The sequence below is a fragment of the Amphiprion ocellaris genome, chromosome 17 (assembly GCF_022539595.1).
Source record: "Amphiprion ocellaris isolate individual 3 ecotype Okinawa chromosome 17, ASM2253959v1, whole genome shotgun sequence".
NCBI classification, from domain to species: domain Eukaryota; kingdom Metazoa; phylum Chordata; class Actinopteri; family Pomacentridae; genus Amphiprion; species Amphiprion ocellaris.
The window spans coordinates 3882468-3906506 of NC_072782.1; the positions used below are offsets into that span (position 1 = coordinate 3882468).

The following is a 24039-nucleotide window of genomic DNA, read 5'->3' on the forward strand; positions in this document are numbered from 1 at the left end:
TTAACCTGAATATTCATATTACTGAGTTAAATTTACATAAATCATGATATTCTAGAGTCTTAACTGGAATACGTCTAACATGAATCTTTTTGTATTGTGCTGATAAACAACAATAACCCGACTTTCAGATAATATTTATTCACTGTGTATTGGGTAGTACTCATTCTGATTTAGACTGAGTAGCATACAGAACCCTGTGATGTTTATGGTTTACAGCTGAGAACTGGCTGGTAAAAGTACAGAATATTATTTCTTGTTTTATGTGTGATAATTGACAGTAAACATTCTAAGAAGTGGAAATTGACAGGGTTGTAATCATGCTGTTCTTGCACAATATTTGTCACTTAATTGCCCTCAGGATGCTGTCGTTGAGCTACCAGTTTTACAGAACAGGCAGATGTTGCAGCTAATGATGCTGTAATTCACATAAACAAGGAAACAAGTCCATCATAATTTGAATGTTAACAGTCCAAAATGAAAAGGTCATATACAGCTTTCCTATTGGGTTAAAGAGCCAAAAAATAACCATGAAAAATACTTTGTAAAAGCGAGAGGCTGGTAGCAGCTTTCATTTTTTCTTACAACTTTTCGGTGTCCATGATGAGGCTGTCTGTCTGTCTGTCTGTCTGTCTGTCTGTCTGTACTATTTCTTGTTTTATGTGTGATAATTGACAGTAAACATTCTAAGAAGTGGAAATTGACAGGGTTGTAATCATGCTGTTCTTGCACAATATTTGTCACTTAATTGCCCTCAGGATGCTGTCGTTGAGCTACCAGTTTTACAGAACAGGCAGATGTTGCAGCTAATGATGCTGTAATTCACATAAACAAGGAAACAAGTCCATCATAATTTGAATGTTAACAGTCCAAAATGAAAAGGTCATATACAGCTTTCCTATTGGGTTAAAGAGCCAAAAAATAACCATGAAAAATACTTTGTAAAAGCGAGAGGCTGGTAGCAGCTTTCATTTTTTCTTACAACTTTTCGGTGTCCATGATGAGGCTGTCTGTCTGTCTGTCTGTCTGTCTGTCTGTCTGTACACACACACACACACACACACACACACACACACACACACACACACATACACACACAGACACACACACACACACACACACACAGACAGACAGACAGACAGACAGACAGACAGACAGACAGACAGACAGACAGACAGACAGACAGACAGACAGACAGACACACACACACACACACACACACACACACACACACACACACACACACACACACACACACACACACACACACAATAGGAGTTCTAATGTTAATGTGCATCCAGTCAGTTAGCTAGTCAGTAGCACCTTGGCTTTAATATGAACACATGCACTTGACACAACAGCAGCTCAAACAGACACTGACCACCTGGAGCGTTTGCTAGCTAGAAAAAACGTCAGCGAACTCCTACCTAACAACATAAACAGTAACCTATGATTAAATGCAGCAAAAATGAGGACTTGTAACGATAATAATGTGTTGGTATTGGGTGGTAGAAGTTAAGAATTGTGCCATATATCGTTGTTTAAAGCAGGTACTTACACCCCGACTGCACATTAGCTTCTCTGGGAGGCAGCGCTGAGCTCTTCCTGCTTCTTCTTCTTCTTCTTCTGAATTTCCGGCAGGCTGGATGCCTTGCGGCACATTGCTGCCTCTCGCAGGTCAGGGAGAGAATGCAGAATTCAGATCATTCACTTCCAAAGATGTAATCCTGTGGAGTTGATAAAGTGAAGGACTGCGTTCACCGTCCTTGCCTGGTTGTCTCTGGGATTAAGGAGACTCCTCATTGTGATTGATTCCATTCCCTCATGTGACATCTTGGCATATAACTGTGTTCTTTGTTCCTCAAACAGGTTGCATTCCATAAGCAGATGTTTCACAGTTTGCTGTATTTTTGTTGTTAAAACATTACGTATAAACCAAGTACTGTATGGTTTTTACACTTTTCTGGTTTGTTAAAAAAAAAAGGACATGCAATACAAAAAATAAAAATAAAAAAAATCTCTCAAATTTTAGGGGTGCTTGAGCGCCCCCCCCCAAAATGGGCTAGAAACGCCTATGTAGTTTAGTATGTTGTCCAACATGTCACAAAAATGTCCTAGTTTAGTATGTCGTCATCAGAGGTGGGTAGAGTAGCCAAAAATTGTACTCAAGTGAGAGTAAAGTTACTTCAAAATAATATCACTCAAGCAGAAGTAAAAAGTAGTCATCCAAAAAATTACTCAAGTAAGAGTAAAAAAGTATTTGGTGAAAAGACTACTCAAGTACTGAGTAACTGTTTGATTGAAATGTCCAATTTTTTTTTTTTTTAAATTATGTGATCAGACAAAAATGTAAAATAATGTGCAAATTCTGGTATTTCCAAATAACAAAATAAAAAATAGCAAAAATAAATAACATCTTTACAAAATGACAAGTTAAGGCACAAGAAACACAAATTTCCAAATCTCAGTTCTTCACAACATAAAGCTTTTGAAACAAGGTGACGTTTTTATGCTTGAACAGTGCAAACTACTTCCAGTGACAAGATATACAGCATGCTCATAGACTGTATGTACATGCACCCCCCCACCCTGACGTCACGCTTCACTCCAGCCGTGTTAGTAAACAGAAGACACATGCCGGAGATATCCATGCTAATGCTATGCTAATGTTGTCGGACTCCGAAGCAAGATCATACGTCTCGAAAATGCCCCTGTTTTTTCATTCCATGTCTGCTACGTGTGAAGAGCACAGACTGTATATAAAGGGGGGTAACTTTTCATCTGAGAGTCAGAGTATGTTGACAATGAAAATTGATATCGACCAAACACGCCCAGATCCTGTACGGGGTCCAGTTGAACTTGGTTAGCGTGCATGTGTGTGTGTGTGTAAATATGTACAGCTGTGGTATGACGTGTGAGTGTGTGCTTGTGTTTTGTGAGTAAATGTGAGTTGGAGCTCCCAGTGTGGGCTTCCTCCTCAGAAAAACGGCTCCTGTGAATGGGATCTATTGACTGAAGCTGTGGCTGAGTGACACCCTGTGGTGCAACTCCTGCACAGAAACGCTTCATTTGTTTATAAGCTGACAATCACAGGCAGACTGACCCTGGGAGGCACTGAGAGACATAAACAATGATTTGCTCTACAACTCTCACTGAACTGAAATATTGATTGTAAGTGTTAAAAAAAAAAAAAAAACGGCTGACACAGAAATGTCAAGAATGTCTAAAGACGCATTTCTTTTTAGATTTAAGTAATAAAAAGTGGATAGAAGACGAAAAGAATTAAACTTTTCTGAGAGGAAACAATATCTTGCGATAAATAAATGTTATTTGTTTGATAGAAACATTAATTTTAGGGTTAAGAGGTAACATTTAAAGCTTAAATTCTTCACACAGTTTGAAAATCCTACCCTCCATCAACTGAGACAGAAAGCTGCTTTTCATGCTCCAGGGCTCAACATTCATGGCTCGCTTTTTACACTGAACAGCCTATTAGGTCATTGCAATGCAGTGTGTTTCCCCTGTGAATAGAAAACATGTTAATGATTCCTAAATACTGCAGGTGATGGTAGAAAATTGAAATCCAGCACAAGCAGGTGGGTCAATATATAATTGACGGACTCTCCATGGGAAACATCTTACACACATTTTTATTAAAAATAAAAAAACTAATGTTTTTAGGTTCATTATGATCATGTCTTTATAAACTCCATAATTATTTATCATGGAAACAATCACTTATTAATAAAAAGTGACTGGATATCACTAAAATGGCAACTATGATACCTGTCAACTATGTTACAAAAAGTCCTGCAATTATATATTGACCCAGGTAGATAATTTGATAATTCTGAGAACTATTGTCATGTTTTTGAGGGGAACTGTGTCTTAGCCAGTTGTTTGTCTCTTCTGTTACCTGCTTTGCTGAGTGAATAATTAGTGTCAGTGGTGCAGAAGCTCTTTATTTTATGTATCAGCATTAATTCCCACTGCAGATCCTTTGTATTACTGGTCATAATCTATATAATTCTCATGAAGTATTCATATTTTCATAAAAATTGTTGAAGTTCAAACTTTATGCTTCTTAATACTCCAGAATAAGCCCCTGTAGTACTTTTAAAGGACAGCGTAGGCCTTAAAGATAGGTGTATCTTATTACTACAGTAGTACATTCAGACAAAAAGGTTTAATGGAAAAGTGCAGTGGAAAGAAACAATGGACGAAAAACACATGTTGAAAACTCAGAATATTTCCAGTATACTGGGGTGCATTTTCCATTGTCCATACTAAATACTTTGAACTGGCTGAGACTAATGGGTTCCTTAAGTTTGGAGTATTTCTGTGAAGTTTCACGCGGAAGAGACAAGCATGAAAACGTTCAGTTCATCTTCAATGAAACCTTCTGTCGGCCCAGAAACAGGGACATAAAATGCACAGTAACGGCTACACAGAGTAAACTAAGGAGCTAAAGAAGCAGAAGAGATGAATAAAGAGAGAGCAGGAACAGAAGCTGTGGCAAAACACACACAATTCCTCATTTTGTTGACGGACAATCGAAGAAAAGAGTGTTCTCCAGTGTAGACACGTCCTGCTGTTACACTATGAGTTCCCATTGCTCCAAGCTTTAACCTTCACTGATAAAATATTATTTATAACCCCGAGGAGATTTACTATGTAAATACACTAAGGACTCAGTCAACAGAGCACTTATTACGGTGGCTCTCAGTTAACACATGGCAGTGGCTCTGAGACTGATGCCGTGATAATAGTCACACTGAGACTTTCTCCACACATTGGATTATTTGTGCAGGACTGTGAGGGATGGAGCAGAGCGACATCAGATAAACAATAACACTCTGTGCTTGTTTTAACAATGGGAAAGTGATTTGACCTCTTGTCGCCAAATCTATGGAAGGCCTGGATCTGTACAGCTTTAAAGCGACTGGTAAAAATGTGGGGAAATTAGTGTCCATGTCCTCATAATAAAAATGTCAGAGAGCCTGATTAACCTGGATTAGAGCAATGTGTTTGGCTACAAATCCCTGTATAATACAAGTTGTAATACGTAGCATCATTGAGCGATTCGATCATTTACTTCAGTTTTGGCCGTTAGTGAAAATATGGGATGGGAACCTCCAAACATCAGACATAAATACCAAATGCTTGGCCTTTGGAATAGATTGGTGAAAATGTCCAATCAGAGAATCACAAACAAGACATTCATTTGGGGCGTCTCCAGTCGTCACCCCTGAGCTAATGAGCAAAAATCTTCATTTCATTTGAACATCTCATCATTTCTTTTTCATATTAAGGTATTCTGTGATATTCTGGAGATCAGGAGGGATATGTTCCTTAGGTGTAGAGAAAAATGGTCTGTTGATATTTGGTATAAACCAAAGTTATTGTCTCATAAAGGATAGATACAATGTGGAACCTGATGTGAAGTAGAATTTCAGCAAAACACAGAGATTCCTGTGTGCACAGTTACACTGAGGAACCATCAGCTTTAGAGACTGGGAGGTTTAAAGCTGCTCCAGAGGAGGACAGATTTTGTTTGCTGTGTAATTCAGGTGAAGTTGACAGTGAGGTTCAGTTGGTGTTTTACTGTCCTGTATATGAAGATATCGGGAAGGTACTTTTCAGGAAGATGTCCTCTGTTTATTCTGATTTCTTTTGTTTGGATGACCATGAAATATGAGTTATGTTTTAGAAGAGGAACCTTTTTCATGGCAGAATTTCTTTGCCAGGCCTGGAACAAAAGGCAACATTTTTAACTTGAGAATTGAGCATCAGAATATTGTGTGTTTTGGATGTATTGCTGCCATGTTGACATGAAAATAAAGAAATAATATCATATCATATATCCTGAATTGTCAAAGAAAACAAAATCGGTCACTTTATAGTTCACCAGCTCTGTTTTCTGATTTTTTTTTCCTACAAAGGATCAGATATCTATATTGAGGATTTAAGCTGCATAACTTTTTAAAGAATATATATTTTGTATTTTTTTATTAAGTCACCTAAATTAGCTGCTATTTCTAGATTTTTACCACTAGTTTTCCGCTTTACAGGAAACAGACGTCTGCTCGGACATCTGCTTTCAATCCCTGCAGGTTTCGCTTCGTCCAATCTGGCAACCTCCACCTCCAGTCCGGTGTGGCGTGTTTTCATAAGACCCGTTTTCTTATTTGATTGTGTTTTAAGGAGTAGATGTCTGTCGAGAGGACATATTTTTTTCATATTGTGATAAATGAGGGTATAATGAGGGCAAAAAATCCCCCCATGCTGGTTCAGTTACGGATCCTGTGGAAATTATGGAACAAATTTCTCATATTTACTCGTCTGAACAGGCAAACAGGCAACGCTTTGTGGGTGTGTTTGTGTGATTTCATGTGGATAGAAAGTGTTGCATGAAAAGAAAACTGTAAAAAAAAAAAGAAGTTATTTTTGCTGTAAAATTCCGGCAGCTGTGTATCGAGTAGTGAGAGAGCCAAATTACAAAAATAAATCTGTAAAAGAATAAGCAAATAAAAATGGAAATATAAAGACGAATAAATAAAATATAAAATAATGTTGCTGAGTGAAGAAATATTAATCAGAAAATGGATCTATAAAAGAAAATGTTAATAAAAATAGAAATATAAAGACAAATAAATAAAATAATTTTAAAAAGTAAGAAGAAATGTGCTTTTCCTTTGCTTTTAAAGCGACATTAAATGTCGCTTTAAAAGCAAAGGAAAAGCACATTTGTTATTTATTTGACTTTATATTTTTATTTTTATGTGACTTACTATAAATATTACAGCATTTTTTTCATTATCAGCACAACAGTTTGTGTATTTAACATTAAATCTATGTATTTTTTTTAGCAATGACACGGTTCTACCTGTCATAAATATTAGAGCATATGTCTGCTAACACAAAAGTGACCGGCACAAACTGTAATCTTCACATGAAAAAAATCAGTGCAACAATATGTACATCTAACTGTAAAAAATTGGATACTTTTGGGAAATAAATGCAAAAATTACAGAATTAATTTACACTTTTTCCATTAAATAACTGTGCAAGAGTAGAGAAATTTGTTTTTTTTTTTCAAGAGAAAAAAAGAATTAAAAAATGCAGTTTTCTCCTGATGACCTTATTTATGGTGATTCAGTTTTATATAAACTGTAGTTTACAGATTTTTACTGTCAAGGTTTCACACTTTTTCACCCTAAAATTTGCAAGCATTTTTTTTTTACATTGAAGGAAACGTAGAAGTGCTGGTGAAATAAAATCCACCAGCTAATTCATGTCTGTCATGTTTGCAGGCACTTGGGAGGTGAAAAGTGAAAAGAGCAATAAAATATATACTTTCAGACAAAGATTAGCTCAAATCAAAGTAACTGTCGGCTGATGGCCGCTGATTTCTGTGTTTAGAACCACGTTGCTCAGGTTGACTCATGAAATTCACACCATCCTTTCTCCAGTGTTTCTAACAGTAAATGAGCTGGAACGTCTGTCAGCAAAAGCACTCAACAGAAGGCAATTAGAGGAGTGACCTGCACCTCTGTTTGTTTGTTCTTTTATGGAATGACTGAGTGACTTACAAGCTCTGCTGTTTTGGAAAGTTTTGTGTTACACGGAGTGGCAGAGACACGCCACTTAGAGTCACATGCTGCTTTTAACATGATGGGAGTTTAAAGCTTATGAGCAGTTCTAGCTTCAGTCTGCTTTTCCTGTAACATACAAAGAAAGCTAGCGGGGTTCGGGTGTGTTGACAGTCACAGTTTGGGTTCCATTTGATGAGAAGAGAAAAGGTTAGGTCTGTGTCAAATCAGACAGAGTTCAAAGGAAATGTTGCTGCATTATCTCAGATTTCGTTCAGAGTTTACTTCTTTGTTATTTGTTATTTGACCCCAGACTAATTTCTGTAGAATTTTCTGGCTCAATTTTGAGAAATTTATATTTCTATTTCGGAATCAATTTTATGGGTTCAATATTTCCAGAAACATAACCTCCAGAGCCGTGAAATTTGGTGTGAACTCAGGCAAAGTAGTTTCCAGCAGATCCGGATGATTGAATGGTTCCAGTAGAGAGCACATTTTTAATTAGTGTTCTGTTAAAATAGCAAAAAAGGTGCAAAATTTGAAAACAAGGGAGTTATTTGTTACATGACAGTTCTTCAAAGTGTATATACAAAAGTTTGGGGTCACCCAGACAATTTCATGTTTTCCATGAAAACTCCCACTTTTATTCATGTGCTAACATAACTGCACAAGGGTTTTCTAATCATCAATGAGCCTTTCAACACCATTAGCTAACACAATGTAGCATTAGAACACAGGAGTGATGGTTGCTGGAAATGTTCCTCTGTACCCCTATGGAGATATTCCATTAAAAATCAGCTGTTTCCAGCTACAATAGTCATTTACCACATTAACAATGTCTAGACTGGATTTATCATTCATTTAATGTCATCTTCACTGAAAAAAATGCTTTTCCTTCAAAAATAAGGACATTTCTAAGTGACTTAAATTTTCAACAGTAGTGTAAATGGATGCATCCATGTTTTCTACTCAACATACAGAATAAGGTCCAGTTTTAAAGCAATTTTTGAGCCTATAAAAATGTCAGTTATGAGTATAATTGACATGTGGCAAATATTGTAAGCCAAGGTTCCATTTTTATTTTTTTTTTATGCCATTTCGACGCGACAAAACAATGATGTGGACCACAAACACTGATGCATTGATAGCAAATTTTTCTGTTTTCTCACCATATTTCAGTCAAGATATTGGCCTGTGATCTTTCTGTGTTGCGTTTGCATGTTCTCCCTGTGCCTGTGTGGGTTTCCACCGGGTTCTCTGACTTCCTGCAACAGTCCGAAGACATGCTGAGGTTAATTGGTGATTCTAAATGGTCAGTTAAGATTAAGCGGTGTATAGATAATAGATGGATGCAACTTAGCTTTGGGTTGCAAATAACAGATAAGTAAACTCTGAGCAAAATCTGAGACACAAACCGACTCAAGCGCTAAATGCTGCCTGATTAATCACAGTGGCAGAAGTAGGTCTAAATAGTTTGCAGAGTAAAAATCTAAACGCAGACAGTGTTGAATATGAGCAGTCTGTGGCGATCAAGTGAAGAAATCCACCTTTGAACATGTCAAACCATCAAACTCCTACTTGGCTGTGGGGCAAATTGTTTCCTCTCTTACTGGAGTAAACAAAAGAAAGTAAACTGAACAAAAAAAACATCACGTAATTTAAGTTTTGAGATACAGATGTATCTTATACTTGCCTGTCAGGCTGATTCCCATGTATTGAATCATATACCTGCCTATAGAAAAGGTTCTGATGGTGATTCTTGTCTTAACGTTGCTCGTGCACATCCAGCACATCCGGCACACAGCCACTCCTCATTCAAAGCACAGTCTAACAAGTCAATTAGCTTTCTTTTCCTGTTGATACAACAAATCAATTAACTCTCATTTCCTGTAGATCTGAAAAACCCGCTGGCTCCTGTTTCCTGTTTGTGTCCTGATGCAGCGACGTTTGCAGAGCAGCTGCCTCGTTTGCTGCAGACCACATGCACACATCAAACGGCCTCTAATAGCCGCCTTATCGCTGCACGCTAACATAAACATGACATGAACCCTGGTGAGGACATCGGGCAGCATGTGTACGTGTGCTGGCGTATACCCACCCACTCTTCTGTTCCAGTTAGCCAGAACATACAGTCACGCTGCTGTGATACCAGGAATAAACCTGCTTTTGATATATTCCCACCCTAAAAGGCTGCTGAACGTGTCCACAAACATTTGCTTATTTATACCCACCTGATGAAGGAGAAGTCCATTTATTTCTGACTTTGGTATCCATGGAAAAAACACAAAAAATCTCCACAGTTTGGCAGCTAACTGCCTCACTATGCTCATCAGCAGTTTATTAGCTGTTTACTGATGGGCAGGTAAAATAAAATGTGTTTATATGAGCTTTTTATACTGAACAGCTTCCTGCTAATAATAATCATAATTATCATCATCATCATCATCATGGCACTCACTGACCTCCCATTGTTTCACTTTGTAACTAAGAATTAGCATTAAATCAAAGAATTCATTAAAAATTAGCCACAAACCAATCAAGATTTAATCTAGATAAATATTTTATTGTTGCCATGGTAATTAATTACAATCACCTCATGCCATAAAAGAAATGTGAAAGCCCTAAAGCACTAAGCTGCATGTGGTATATGCGTCAACAGCTTTATGTGTTCATAACATTATTATTATTATCATCATATGCATTTGAAATTATAATTAAAAACGTCTGAAAAATGGCAAATAAAGCACATTTGGACATCATGGTGACAAAAAAAAACATGTATATAAAAAAAGCCACAGGGAATGTTTCATATGGCCTAAAGCAAAACTACAGTAGTTAAATAAATTAAAACAAATGAGCTCTATGTGAAACAGCACACATACATATCAACAGGAATCCTTTCACACAGGAGACAGCGAAGCGGGTGATAACACTGATACACAAGAAGTACAACACAATCATCTGTCCCTCGCAAAACACAAAATCATTTCAGTGAGACACATGACACGAAAGACTATGGTGGTTAGTTCCTGATTTTCTTTCCAAAAATATACTGCATATCTATTCATATATTTATATAAACAACAAGCAACAATGCTTTCCAATATTTTTAATTTTTATCTTGTTTTTTAATAATTCTAAAATACATCTATAATATTTAGAAACAATATTTACAATTTCCCCCCCGCAAATTCTTCTAAAATGGAAGAATAAATTAAGATCTGACAAAGAAACACTTTGTGAGCCCAGCGGGGTTTAAGAGCTGATAGACTTGGTTTGTCTCACACAAACAAACACTCACTGACACAAACACACACACACACACACTGACACAAACACACACACACACACACAAAGCACATGTGGTTTCAGTTGATATTCAGCGACGATTTCATTGATATTCTGCTTTTTGAACGGTCACTTAATGATGAATAGTGAGACTCTACGTGTTGCTTGACCTCTAAGACGTCCAATAAAACTTCTTCCTATTGAAACTTTCACTTTTTTCCTAGTGTGTTTTGTGCGCTAGATCCTGTTCTGTGTGTAAAATAACTAAACCCAAACATTTATGTTCAAAAAAACCTCTTCCTATATGGACTTTCGTGCACATAAAGGCCTCAGTTTGTAAGAAAAATGCTCTATTAGTACGATTTAGCATTCAATTCAAAGATCAGAGCTACCTGACATGCTTTTCTCCGTGCTCCACTGAGTCTTAAAATGCACTTTGCATTAGTAAAACCACCAAATGTTGGAGTTTGGACTCAGCGAGGCTGACTGTAGGCTCTGCTAGCGGAGCACGGTCCATGTCGGAGGGATGGCTGTGAGCAGCGTGCAGAGGAGGATGAGGGGAAGTGATGCCGAGGAGGAGGCTGCTGATGCAGAGTGTGTGTGACGGTGGTTGTGGTGGTTGTGGACTCTGTGCGGCGGCTGCACGGTGATGTAGCCGTTGATGATGCGGACCAGAGGAGGAGGCGGGGACTGGACCATTGCACTACGGGTAAAAACACAAGAAAAATCGTCGCTGTAAAGCAGGGGTGTGAAACATGCGGTCCGCGGGCCAAAACCAGCCCGCCAGAGGATCCAATCCGGCCCTCAAAGTGGAAAAGTTACAGAGAAGACATTAACTGCAATTTGTAAATTTGCAAAAGGATAAATTTTAAATAATTTCTAGACCATGACAAGTTGTTTTGATCATAAAGTAAAATACTGTATTGCTCATTGCTCTTTTGTCACTTTGTGTCTCATGTTTGTAATATTTTGTCTTGTTTTTGTTGTTTTTTGTCCAACTTTTGTCGTTTGTCTCACGTTTTTGTCCTTTTGTGTTTCCTTTTAGTCTCGCTTGTTTTTTTTACCTAATTTTTGTCATTTTGTGTTTTGCTGTATTCATTGTTTTGTGTATCGTTTTTGCTGTATTATTTCACGCTTTAATCATTTTTTGTCTCATTTGTCCTTTTTTCGTCACTTTGTAACTTTTTTGTCTCATTTTTTTGTCACTTTTTTGTTTTGTTTCGTGTCGTTTGTCAAATTTCTTGTCATTTTGTTTCTCGCTTTGTGTCTCATTTTTGTAATATTTTGTCTTGTTTTTTGTCTTTTTTAAAGTAAAATACTATATTGTTCAGTTCCAGATACTTGTGACTAAATACTGTGTTTCTTTGTAGACACTCTGTGATCTGGAAGTTGTAATGTTTAAATGATAAACTGAGGCTGAATGTTGTTGAAATTTAACTTATTTTTCTGAAGAAATTTCAGGTTGTTCATAATGTTTTGTAGAAAAGCAATTGCCTAAATGTGAATATTTTCAGAATGTACTCTTTTGCACAAAAACAGAAGAAAAATTTGGAGTTGTGGTTATTTATAGGTTATTATGCTGTGATTTTACTGGTCCGGTCCACTGGAGATCAAGTTGAGTTGAATGTGGAACCTGGACTAAAATGAGTTTGATGCCACTGCTGTAACGAAATAAAAGCTTGATTTTAGTTTGGGGTTTAGCTTGTAATATAGCCATTTGTATCATATTTGATACATGAGTTTCTGAGACCTCTATCTCATCAACGTGATAATTAGTTTCCTTAAAAACCTGTTGTATATAACCTGATCCATGTATTCTGCCCCCTTGTGGATCATCATTGTCCACTACTGGCAGCTAAAGTTGTATTTTGCTTCTTTTCAAAAACTCATGAAATCGTCCACACACATTTTTCAGGAAAATTATTGCTAATTTTCAAGAAATAAAAATAATATCTAAATTGTTACTTATTTATAAATATAAGTATTCTTTGCACTGAAAGAATGCATATTTACTGAGTTAACTGTTTATATTTCGGTTAACTCGTGTTCAAATGTCTGTATTAAATTTGATACTCCAGGTTTATTACGTGCTTTTTTCCTGAATCGTCACGTACCATTTTTGTAATGTAATCTATATCTATGAAAATACAAACACACACTATTTTAATTACTTAACTAATGAATGAAATACCATCTTCAAAATGCATTTTGAGTATTTTTACAATAACAATTCCTCTGAAATCATAATCGCTGTATTACATTGACTAATTTTTAGATGTCAAAAAGACTAGAGGAAGGGGAGAGAAAAAGAAAGTACATTGAAAATATCATCAACAAGAAACTGGATGGCAACACAAGTGGCATGGAGCAGTTAGAAGATGAGGATGAGGAGGAGACAGAGCAGGTTCTAGGCTCCCTGCAGTTTGTTGTTTTGTTATTTCTTTTAATTTTATTAATTATTATATTATCTTTCTGTTATGAAGTGTGTCAGCTCAATGCTAATTAGTAGACTGGAGCAAGTGGAGTTTTGCTTTAAATTGTTGTGAGCAAAAAGTTGCCAAAACCACCCAATGGATCAAATTTGATACAAAAATATATCATAAACAAAATGATCTGGCAAAACTTTTCTTTTGAAGTTTGTCTAAAGGGGTAATAAACATCTCAATTCCAACAAATACGAATTTTCTGGCTATTTTTTGATGTGTCGGGCTTTACAGGGGAGGATTCTGGGTATTTTTTCATGTTCTTTAGCTGTAAAAATGTGACACCACCAACTCAAACTATCCAGATTTAGCCACATTTGAGTCCAAACGTGTTGACAGCTGATGGTTTGTTTGCTTACGTTGCCGGCCTGCTGTCAGTCAAACGTAATGAACCCACACCCACTCGGCCCTGACGTTCAATTCCACTCTTGCTTACATTCTTCCATTCTTCACTGTTAATGTTACAGAAAAACACTCCAGATTTACTCTTCATGGAGCCACTCACACATGTTGTGAGTATTACAATACACCAACTGTAATCTTAATGCAGCCGCTGGCTTCTCGTTTGCAATTCTATGTTTAAAAAAAAAAAAACATCTTGACGCAGTCCAAACAAGGCTTTGTGTAATAAGTGTCTAAACTCAGAAACCTCCCCATGTTCTGGAGTTACACCAGCATTATTATTTCCAGTCTTTTTCCTTAATTTCCTGAAACACAAAGCTTTTTTGGTTCCATATCTGCGCGGTGCCATTGGGATTGAAAAAAGAAAGAAATCACGGCATAATCAGTAGAAGAACGAGGCTCCCTCTCCATCACCGCATTGTCCACAAGTGCCAGAGAAAATATGCAGACTGCAGGAAGTAAACAATGGAAATAATAATGAGCATGAAAGCTACAAAGGGAAACTTCTCTGAGGAAACTCCTGGATGTGAAGCTCATTGATCAGCTCGTGGCCGTAAACCAACAACCAATCTGCCTGTTCTTACTCTGGCTTTCACTTATCCTGCTTTGCCTACATTATATTCTGATTACTACTCTTTAGCTTTTTGGTCTTTTCTCCATTCGACTTTCCGTTTTTCCCCTAAAAACTAGCAATCAAATGAGGTTTTCTCTCGGTTAAAGCCAGGCAAGATAGTATTATCATTTTACTGTACAATGTCTTGTTGAGAAAGACATTCAAATACCTCTATTATACTTTAAAGTTCTGGCCTCAAGTTTCTTTGTCTGCGGACCGGTTCTAAACTGGATTACAGCAGGCTGTAATTTCCTTGGCTGACGAAATGACACAGTTGGAGAGTAAAGTGCCAATATGGCCAAAACATGCTGTTGTAGAACCCGTAATGGATGAGAAAACCGCCACACGAAGAGGCACAAACAGTGGATGCCAGCAGCAAACTCTACCAAGCAGTTTCCTAACTGACTCAAACAAATGTTGAAAGATTGGATTTTTTGCTGCCAAAACAGCAACAATCACATCCAGAATGGAACAGAAGCTTGTTAACAGACTAAACACTCTTTGGTCAGTAAGTTTTCTATCACAGTTTCTAATTAATCTCAATGGATGTAATGGGCATTTCAATCTTGGCTTCAGCTCTCAGCTTTATTTGTTCCATACTTTTCCAGTTTTAGACCAAGCAGGAAACAGATTTAAGGCAAACCTATGAGTAAGATTTGTTTCCTTAAAGTTTCTCTAAACTTTTAAAGTCCATTCTCAAATATGCAATAGCTTTGAAATGTTGCAAAAAGCTGGTTTATTTAGGTTCGAGGGCCTGAGGAGGCGTAAGGAAACCAGGTGTGACACACCGCCAGTGTGGCCACGCATCAAACACAACAGACGACTGTGTCGCTGCCGTCACTCCTGCTCTTTAGGCCGCCTCGCTGTTCTGTTACCCGGCCACCTTCTCAGACATTAAAATATACAAAAGCATGCAGCAAGTACACTCGGTAAAACGCGTACACAAACAGTCTGTTTCCTTTCTGTTCAGAATACAGGGTCCTGCAGAAAGAGAGAAAACATTTCTGCAGACAGAATGTACACAAACGCTCACAAACCTCCTCTGTTTCTGTGAAGAACAGACGCTACTCGGTTGGAGGTTTTTTTCCGACGCTAATTTGGAATAGTGCTTACTGTACATGGAAAAATATATGTTCCCATGACATTCCAACATGCTTTATGCCAGAGTCTTGCACAGGTTTAAATTATGCAAAAACGTAACTGCCAGCCATTATATCTGGTCTTTCAACCTCTTAATGTAAGATCACGGCTGTTAAATAGCAAACAATGACCACTAACCAGATACATTCTCCTTATTTCATTTCTTTTATTTAGTGCTTTTACCTCATTTCCCTTCATTTTCCACCTATTGCCTGTTCACATCTTCTCACTCAAGCGTTTTACAGCAACAGACCACAAATCAATGACTTCAACGGCTTCAAAATGATCTTCTGTCAGCAGCGTTACTGAGGTGGTGGAGATAGTGTTGATAAAACGTTATCTCCACCAAGTGGTTCAGATCTGCTCCCTGGAGACAGACGAATTACCTGGGCAGATGAAATGCTATCTGGAGATAATGGGCACAGTCGGCATCAGCTGATTACCATGACGACAGCTAACAGGAAAGACATTTGGTTGGTCTAGTGATTAGCTACTGCAGCTAACGGCTCATTTTCCATTGTGCAGACGAGCTAAGATAAATCCATAAATGCTATTAGAGCAACAAGAAGTGGCAAAATACAGCAACGTCAAATAAATAAAATAAATAAAAGTGTAATAAGAGATGCTGTTATCGGCTAAAGGACATAGTTTAGTGCACTAAAGCTTTTATTTTTTCATTCATTCATATAAAGAATAGCTTCTTGATTATCTGTAAATATTAATTTAGTCGATTCTTTTTTATTGATAATAAGTGCACTGCAGACAGAGTACAAATGATGGAATGGGGAGAATGCAAATGTCCATTCATATTAGTACATTGTAAAAGAAAAAAACGAAGAAATAAATCATTTCTTATTTTTGTGGCTTTTAAAAAATATTATTAATAATAAATAATACAGGTGTAAAATTAATTACATTAATGGCACTATTTAGCTATAATATAAAATAACATAATATTTATACCTATAATATATAATTAATAAATTTATATATAATGCTAAATTATTTAGATAATGATAAAAAGTAAATTTTGCCAGTTGCAAATGCTTACAGGTATTATACACTGAATAAAACACATTCATTCAACATTTTTGTTGTGAAAAATCACACTCTTCAATCCTTAATTAATCTAACATAACATGCATTTACAGTTTTGAACTTGAATTGAACTATTTCATCTGTTAAATATCAAGGAAATTATGGGGAAATTACAGTTAAAATGCAAATGCATGTTAATCAGTTACACGTTTTTAATGTTATTTTATATTAAACATACAAATTAATCATGTATTTTTGTAACTGTATTCATAGTTTGGTGTACTTCAGAAATATGGGAAAAAAGAAAGAAAAACTGTTAAATTGCAGGTTTCTTACAATGTAATTTTGTGTCTAATTTGTTATTATCAAATTATTGTATTTTGTCAGATGCTAAAAAAACAAACAAACATAAAACCCTGAAATTACGAGCCAGTTTAATAAAATATTCCCGTTCAATATCGGTATTTTAAAAAAACTGTCACGCTACAGCAGAGCTTTTGATTATCTAATCCTGGACAAAGCTGCCACTTTATCAAGAAAAAACAGACAAGAGAACTATATTGACACCAGTTCACAGTTTAAATTCTCATCCGCATGTCTGAAGACTGCAGGAGAAAACTGCAGCACCCAGAGGAAAAGTCCTGCCAACATGGAAACTCCACATAGCGCTAATCACCGAGTGTTTGTGGATTTAAGCCAATGTAAAGAGAATTTAAAGCTACACGTATTAACAGAGTGAAGAAAAGTAACATCAACACAGGAAGAAAATGAAAATAGATCCACAGGAGACGTCCAGCCAGTAATTTCAGGCCAAGATGTGCAGACATCTCAGAAACGTGAGCTTTTAGTGAAATGACGTGTAACAGTAGCATTTCTGTTCCTGTGTAAATGGTGGAGGTCTCCACCTGTATAATGTTCATCCAATCTGCTCACAAGTTCCGTGGGTCACATAAATTAAAAGTCGGGGAGAGCTGAATTCAGCGTGTACTATGGAGAAAAAAAGAAAGAAAGAAAAAGAAAAAAAGAAAGAGAAAAACGGGCAGCTGAGTCCCCCCAAAATACTATAAAGTAATAATTTGACAATAAACTGTATTTTTTTCTTAATTAACACCATTTCTAGGGTCAATATATAATTGTGGGACTTTTTGTATCACGGCTGACATTTTTGCTGTTTTCAGGCCTAAAATCAACATGGCCACCTAGAACCAAACACCACATGGCATTTTTACACAAAGATTCTTCGAAATATTATATATACAATTGAGTAAAATTGAAAGTTATTTATGAAGATATTGTAGTAAACCTGTTGACTACTTTATATTAAATAAGTCAGAAAGCCTTGGAGTCTGGCCAGTCTTTTCTTCAGGAGGAAATGACATCATGTGTAGCAGGTCATGTGATCTGGAATTAACACACTTCCTTGAGAGGTGTTTTTGTAATGGGGAACTTAGTGGAAAGTGATTTAATTTGTTATTTTCCATATAAAATTTGATATATTGCCAAAAAATAAATATCTGCCATGATCATCTCAACTTAATAAAAAGAACACAATCAAAACTATTTCTGAATAAACTCATTTTATTATTGTTTAGCTAATTAGAAGGTGGTTGTTCTTAAATTAGGACAGTTATTTAGTTGACATCTTAGTGATATCCAGTCATTTTTTACTAATAACTGATTGTTTCCATAATAAATAATTATAGAATTTGTAAAGACATGATCATAATGAACTTAAAAAAACATTAGTTTTTCTACTTTTAATAAAAACATATGGAAGATAAATCCCATGGACTTCAAAAGTCCCTCAGTTATATATTGACCTTCTAGCATTAAGTTCACAGGATTTGTATTCTTTCTTTTTAGCTTTTTAATGAAGGATTTTTATATGTGTAAAATGTGAAATTACCTATAAATGTAGCTAATTACATAAATATAAAAATATAAATAATTAAATCATGTTTTCATACAATTAGGCTAAAAACTGCAGATAAGTGCCATTATTTGTTGAGTTTTATTATGTAATTTTGTGTAGAGAAAATGAAATATTGTAAAAAAAAAAGTCAATATATTGTAGTAAAATTACTAATTCAGTAAATTACTGTTAATAATAGATCACTTTTACATGTCACTTTATGTACAAATATCGTATTTGACAGATCTTTGTTAATCAAGTATGTCCACCTACAAGTGAAAAAATACAACATTGAAAAAGAGCAAAATGATAGTTATTTAACAAATAATTACAATTATAACTATAAAGATAAACTGTTCATTTTAGATCCAATCAAGTATATTGTGAGTTTTTATATGTAACTTTGCATAATAATGCATTTTTAAACTTATTTTACATTATACATATAAACTTAGAGTCTGCTTTTAAAATTGTACTGATATTTTTGTGTTTTTGAAAAATGTGGGAAAAATTCTGTAAAATTAATAATGAGATATACAAAAGGTTTCATTTGATTTATGTTTTAATCAGAAGCAAAATCTTATTTTTTCATGGTACGTTTTTCTATTGCAGAGTACATTTTCTACTGTTTCTATATGAACTGTCTCAGGACTTTACTCCCAGATTGTGTCATTTATTCATTTTTCCTCAACAGACAACGATAAAAGAAGGTATAGCTTTTCATAGCAACAAGGTCTTTAGGGCCTTTTTGTGTCAGGTTTGCATGTTCTCCTTATTCTTTATTTCCTTTAATTGCTCTGATTTTCTCCCACAATACAAATTTCTGCAAGTCAGATGAAATTATAGACTCTAAATTGCCCATAGGTGTGAATAAATGCGGCTGAAATAAACCGCAGCTTCTCACTAATGCATCTGAGCTCGCCTCCAACCGTGAACTGGATAGGCGGCTGTGGCACATGATGGATGGACGGAGACTCATGTTAACCATTCTGCTTGTGCACATCCGTGAAAACTAATTTTTACCGTTTCAACAAGCTGAGAGGAGTTTCAACACGGCGGACCACACCTTGTGCAGAGGGCTCCTGTTTTTCCTTTCTGTCTGAAAGGTGAGCTTGTTTTGTTGTCCGGTTAGTCCCTGCCTGGAGCTACTGTGAGACCAAAGACGGATACTTAGGAGGAATTCCCAGGTAGCTATTTTCACATCCAAAGATACTCATACCAGCTAGTCTGGACTCACACTGAGCTGAGCTGAGCTGAGCTGTGTGTGTGGAGAGGATGGTGATGTGATCTAGTGACTGTTTGAGCCTGAGGCAACACACCAGGAAGTGTCAGTTTTATTCTATAGACGAGTCTGCATTACACATTTCCTATTTCCCCTCTCACATCCTCTCTGAGCTTTTACTATTACACTCTTCCCTTTCCTTCCTGACCTTTCATCTCATGTCTCCGCTGACAGGAGGACTCTTATCCTTCCATCCTTGTTTCTGTCTCCTTACCTCTCCTCAATGCGAACCCACAGGTCGTTAAAATGCCGGTGCCGCTGTTTCTTCTGCTTGTTCCTCCTCTTTTTCTTCAGCATTTTCCTCTCTGCTTTCTCCAGTAGCTCCAGGCTGTCTGGCGGCAGAAGCATATGGGGTAAGAGATCCTCCTCCAGAGGACGGCCCTGGTCCTCCTCTTTGTGGGGGAGCTCGTGGAGGAAAGGCTCCAGCAGAGGAGACTCGTCCAGGTGGTCGTCTGATTCTGGAGAGGCAGGTCTGGATGATGATCTCCTGGAGGACATGTGACAGGGTGATAAGATACTGTTGAAGGAAAAGACAGATGATGTGTTTTTGCTATAGCATGTGGGATTTAATACTAGAAGGGTCAATATATAATTGCGGGACTTTTGTAACATAGTTGACATTTTGCAGTTTTCAGGCCTAAAATCAACATAAACAAACACCACATGGCATTTTTACAGAAAGATTCTTCTAAATATTATATATACACTTGAGCAAAATAGAAATTGAAAGTTATTTATAAAGATATTGTAGTAAACCTGTTGACTACTTCATATTAAATAAGTCAGAAAGCCTTGGAGTCTGGCCAGTCTTTTCTTCAGGGGACTTTTTGTAACATAGTTGACATTATTGCTGTTTTCAGGCCTAAAATCAACATGACTGCCTATAACCAAACACCACATGGCATTTTTACACAAAGATTCTTCTAAATATTATATATTCAATTGAGTGAAATTGAAATTGAAAGTTATTTCTAAAGATATTGTAGTAAACCTGTTGACTACTTTATATTAAATAACTCAGAAAGGAAATGACATCATGTGGAGCAGGTCATGTGATCTGGAATTAACACACTTCCTTGAAAGGTGTTTTTGTAATGGGGAACTTAGTGGAAAGTGATTTCTTGGACACAGACAAAATTAGTTATTTTGTGTTATAAAATAACACAAATGACAACAGAAAAACACAAAATGACTCAATGAGACACAAAATTACAATAAAAGAGACAAAACAACCACAAAAAGACTGATAATGACCACAAAATGACCACAGAGAGACACAAATTGACAAAGAAACAGAAAATGACCACAGGAAAAACACAAAGTGACTGAATGAGACACATAATTATCAAATATAGATACAAAATGATGAGACACACAAAATAACTACAAAATTGCAAAATGACCACAAAAACACAGAAAATAATGACAAACAGACTGAAAAAATATTGAATTATTGTTGTGCAACTAGCAATTGTGTTTCAAATTTCAATAATATATGGATAACATTAGGTCATAACAAGTGCATTTTTATGTGTAACTTCAAATGCAGCTCTTGGATATTTGACAGATATTTTACACATCCGAGACATGTACAGTATCTCAAATTCTAATGATTTTTATTTCATTTTGTTGTACTCTTCCAGATTTCTGCCTACTGTGGCTTTAATAACAGTAAAATTAATAATGCTGAAGTGGTTTCTGTGAATGTTTTCATATATTTTGTCTTCTTCTTCTGTGTGAGCCTCTTCAGAATTACCTTCATAAAGGACTGAGCTACAAAATTCTCTGTTACAAAATCCTGCCTGCTTACAACTGCTGACTAGTAATTCTGTTCTACAGTTTGCGCTGAGTATTGCATTCTGAACGTGACCTAGTGGAAGCATACATGCCACTGAAGTTTTCCTCTCCTTAAATTTTACTCAAACATGACAGAATAAAGCCTAAGGAAAGGAAAGGAGGGGAGGACACTGAGGAGAAGAAGAATCCTTGCAATGTAAGAACAGGATGCTGCGGACGATCCAACAAGCAATAGACGTCCTAATAGAGAACATATCCGAGATTCCCTGGAAAAACAAATTAAAGGACCGGAATGGGAAGTATGAGAGACAAACCAACACTCATCTCTCTGATTGAAAACACTCTGGCTTCTGATGAGCTGCTGGTCGTCTCTAATGAGGTCGATAACTGTCTTTAACAATCACCATACATGCAAACACATTAACACACCCACTTCCCTTTATAAGAAACACAAAAAGAAAAACACTCAGAGAGCGCAGTACTCCTCCAAGGCTGTCCATGCCCCCATATGGCATTGTCAGAAATGCAGGACTTTTTTTTGTAGAAATGCAGTATTTATTAATTATTGATGATCAGAATGTGGCCATTTAATACAGAAGTACCCACAAACAAAATAACCTTGCATTGAGTACAGGCGTGTGTTAAGGTCGCTACACACTGTGTGATTTTTGGCCGTTCTAGACCAAAGATAACAATGGTAAGCAGCTAGCAAACACACACAAACACATAGATGTCACCAGGGCAAGACAGACAGCCAGACGTACGTATGCTGATCGTCACATAACTACGCCGTGTTCCTTGGTGGAGTAATCAGAATCAAACTCTGAATGTCTTTATTGTCACTGTATGAGAACAACGAAATTGAAAGTGCAGTTCTTAAAGTGCATAATAAATAAAATAAATAACATAAAAAAAAACAAACAAGCAAAGCAAAAAAACATGTAAGACCCTCAATATAAAAACATTCATAAAACCATCCAATAAAACCCATTAAACATGAGAATTGTCTTGAGTTTTGGCCATAAATGGCATTTGCATGGAAACTATTTCTGAGTCTGTTTTTGTTTCAGTAATAACTTGGGAAAACTCATATTGGTCATAAACAGAACAAATACACCTGCAAGAAGGGTTAGCATTGTGAATGGACATACAGTCACAGATTCAGGTATGAATGAGTCAGATGCAGGTTCAAACTCAGGGTTTTTGTGTGTGAAAGTAGATTTGCTCCTTCATTCACTCTCACACAGGAACAAGAGCACAGATCTTAGACCGAGATAGCCACCCGCAGTGTGCCATGCTAGACTGCACTACATGCTTCACAGCAGGAGGTATGAGCCCTGCTTAAGTTGGTCTTTTCAACACCACTTCATAGGTGGCCGACGGGGAATTTGTCAGATTTACGGGCACTAAAGTCTAAAGAAAACATGCAAACACCCCAAAGAAAATACAGGATCCTTATTTCTGCAAATCCTTATCGTCTCTACTGACAAGGTGGTCATGTGGCACTGCATTAATTGTACAAGAATATAATATTTTTGCCAAGTTCTGCAGATCTGAAGCCTTTAATGAACATTTAACCCTCCTGTTGTCCTCATTTATGGGCACCAAAAAATATTGTTACCTTGTCTGAAAAAAATTTAAAAATTCAGCAAAAAAATTCACCAAATTTCTGAAAATCTGCAAAACCTTCAGGAAGAAAATTCCAATAATTTCTTAAAAGTCTCCCTTAAAAGTTTTATTTATAAAAAAAAAAAAAAAAAAAAAGATTTGGCAAGAAAATTCTTGTAAATACTTTCAAAAAATGAGTAAAAATCTTCCCAAAAAATCCTAAAAATATCTAAAGTGATTTTATTTTTATATATATATATATATATATATATATATATATATATATATATATATATATATATATATATATATATATATATATATATATATATATATATATCAGTAAAACTTCTAATATTTTCTTTAAGAACATTCACATAATAATCAACCAAAATCCAGCGAAATTCACTGGATTTTGGTTGATTTTTTTGTGAATGTTCTTAAAGAAACATTCTTAACATTTCTTTTTTTCCACCAAAAAAAATTCAAAGATTTCCCAAAAATGTTGAAAATGTGGAAATCAGAATTTTCACTGTGAAAATATTTTTTTTCCCCACATTTTCAAACTTTAAAACGGGTCAGTTCTGACTCGCAGGACGACACGAGGGTTAAGTGCAGCGTTGCTTGAATGTGAAATTCTGAGAAAAAGGGACATCATGTTGAGGATAAATTGCAATGATTTTCTCAGTTTCTATTCCTCAGAAATGCCCGTCCATTAAACATGTCACCGGACGGAGTGTGTTTGTGTGTTTAAGAGGCTTTTAGTGCTGAATTTACCTGTTTATGGGCTGCCCAGCAGGGGTGTGCTCCACCTCGTATCCCTGGCGACGGAGCACATCAATGACCGTATTGTTGCCAAGAAAGTGACCTGCGAGCAAGAAGAAGAA

The 24039-nt window shown here is 36.2% G+C and overlaps 1 protein-coding gene and 1 long non-coding RNA gene across 5 annotated transcripts in view; both read right to left on the reverse strand.

The window, feature by feature from the left end:
• LOC129347324 (uncharacterized) overlaps positions 1-1608 on the reverse strand; it is a 496469-nt gene extending 494861 nt beyond the window's left edge. The window contains exons 1-2 of one of the 3 annotated variants that reach the window (XR_008599366.1): positions 1556-1601; positions 980-1035 (exon numbers count right to left, since the gene is read on the reverse strand). This is a non-coding gene — a long non-coding RNA (uncharacterized LOC129347324). Of the gene's footprint in view, positions 1-582; positions 645-979; positions 1036-1555 lie in introns of those variants that run through there. The other 2 variants (XR_008599364.1, XR_008599365.1) reach the window with 2 other exon arrangements.
• An 8519-nt stretch (positions 1609-10127) lies between these two features.
• Positions 10128-24039, reverse strand: part of trabd2a (TraB domain containing 2A) — a 78777-nt gene continuing 64865 nt past the window's right edge. For both annotated transcript variants that reach the window (XM_023293207.3, XM_055004112.1), the window contains 3 exons: positions 23930-24020; positions 19962-20234; positions 10128-11580 (listed from right to left, as the gene is read on the reverse strand). In XM_023293207.3, coding sequence (XP_023148975.1) covers positions 11376-11580; positions 19962-20234; positions 23930-24020 — 569 coding nt within the window. In that variant the 3' untranslated portion in view covers positions 10128-11375. The remainder of the gene's footprint in view (positions 11581-19961; positions 20235-23929; positions 24021-24039) is intronic.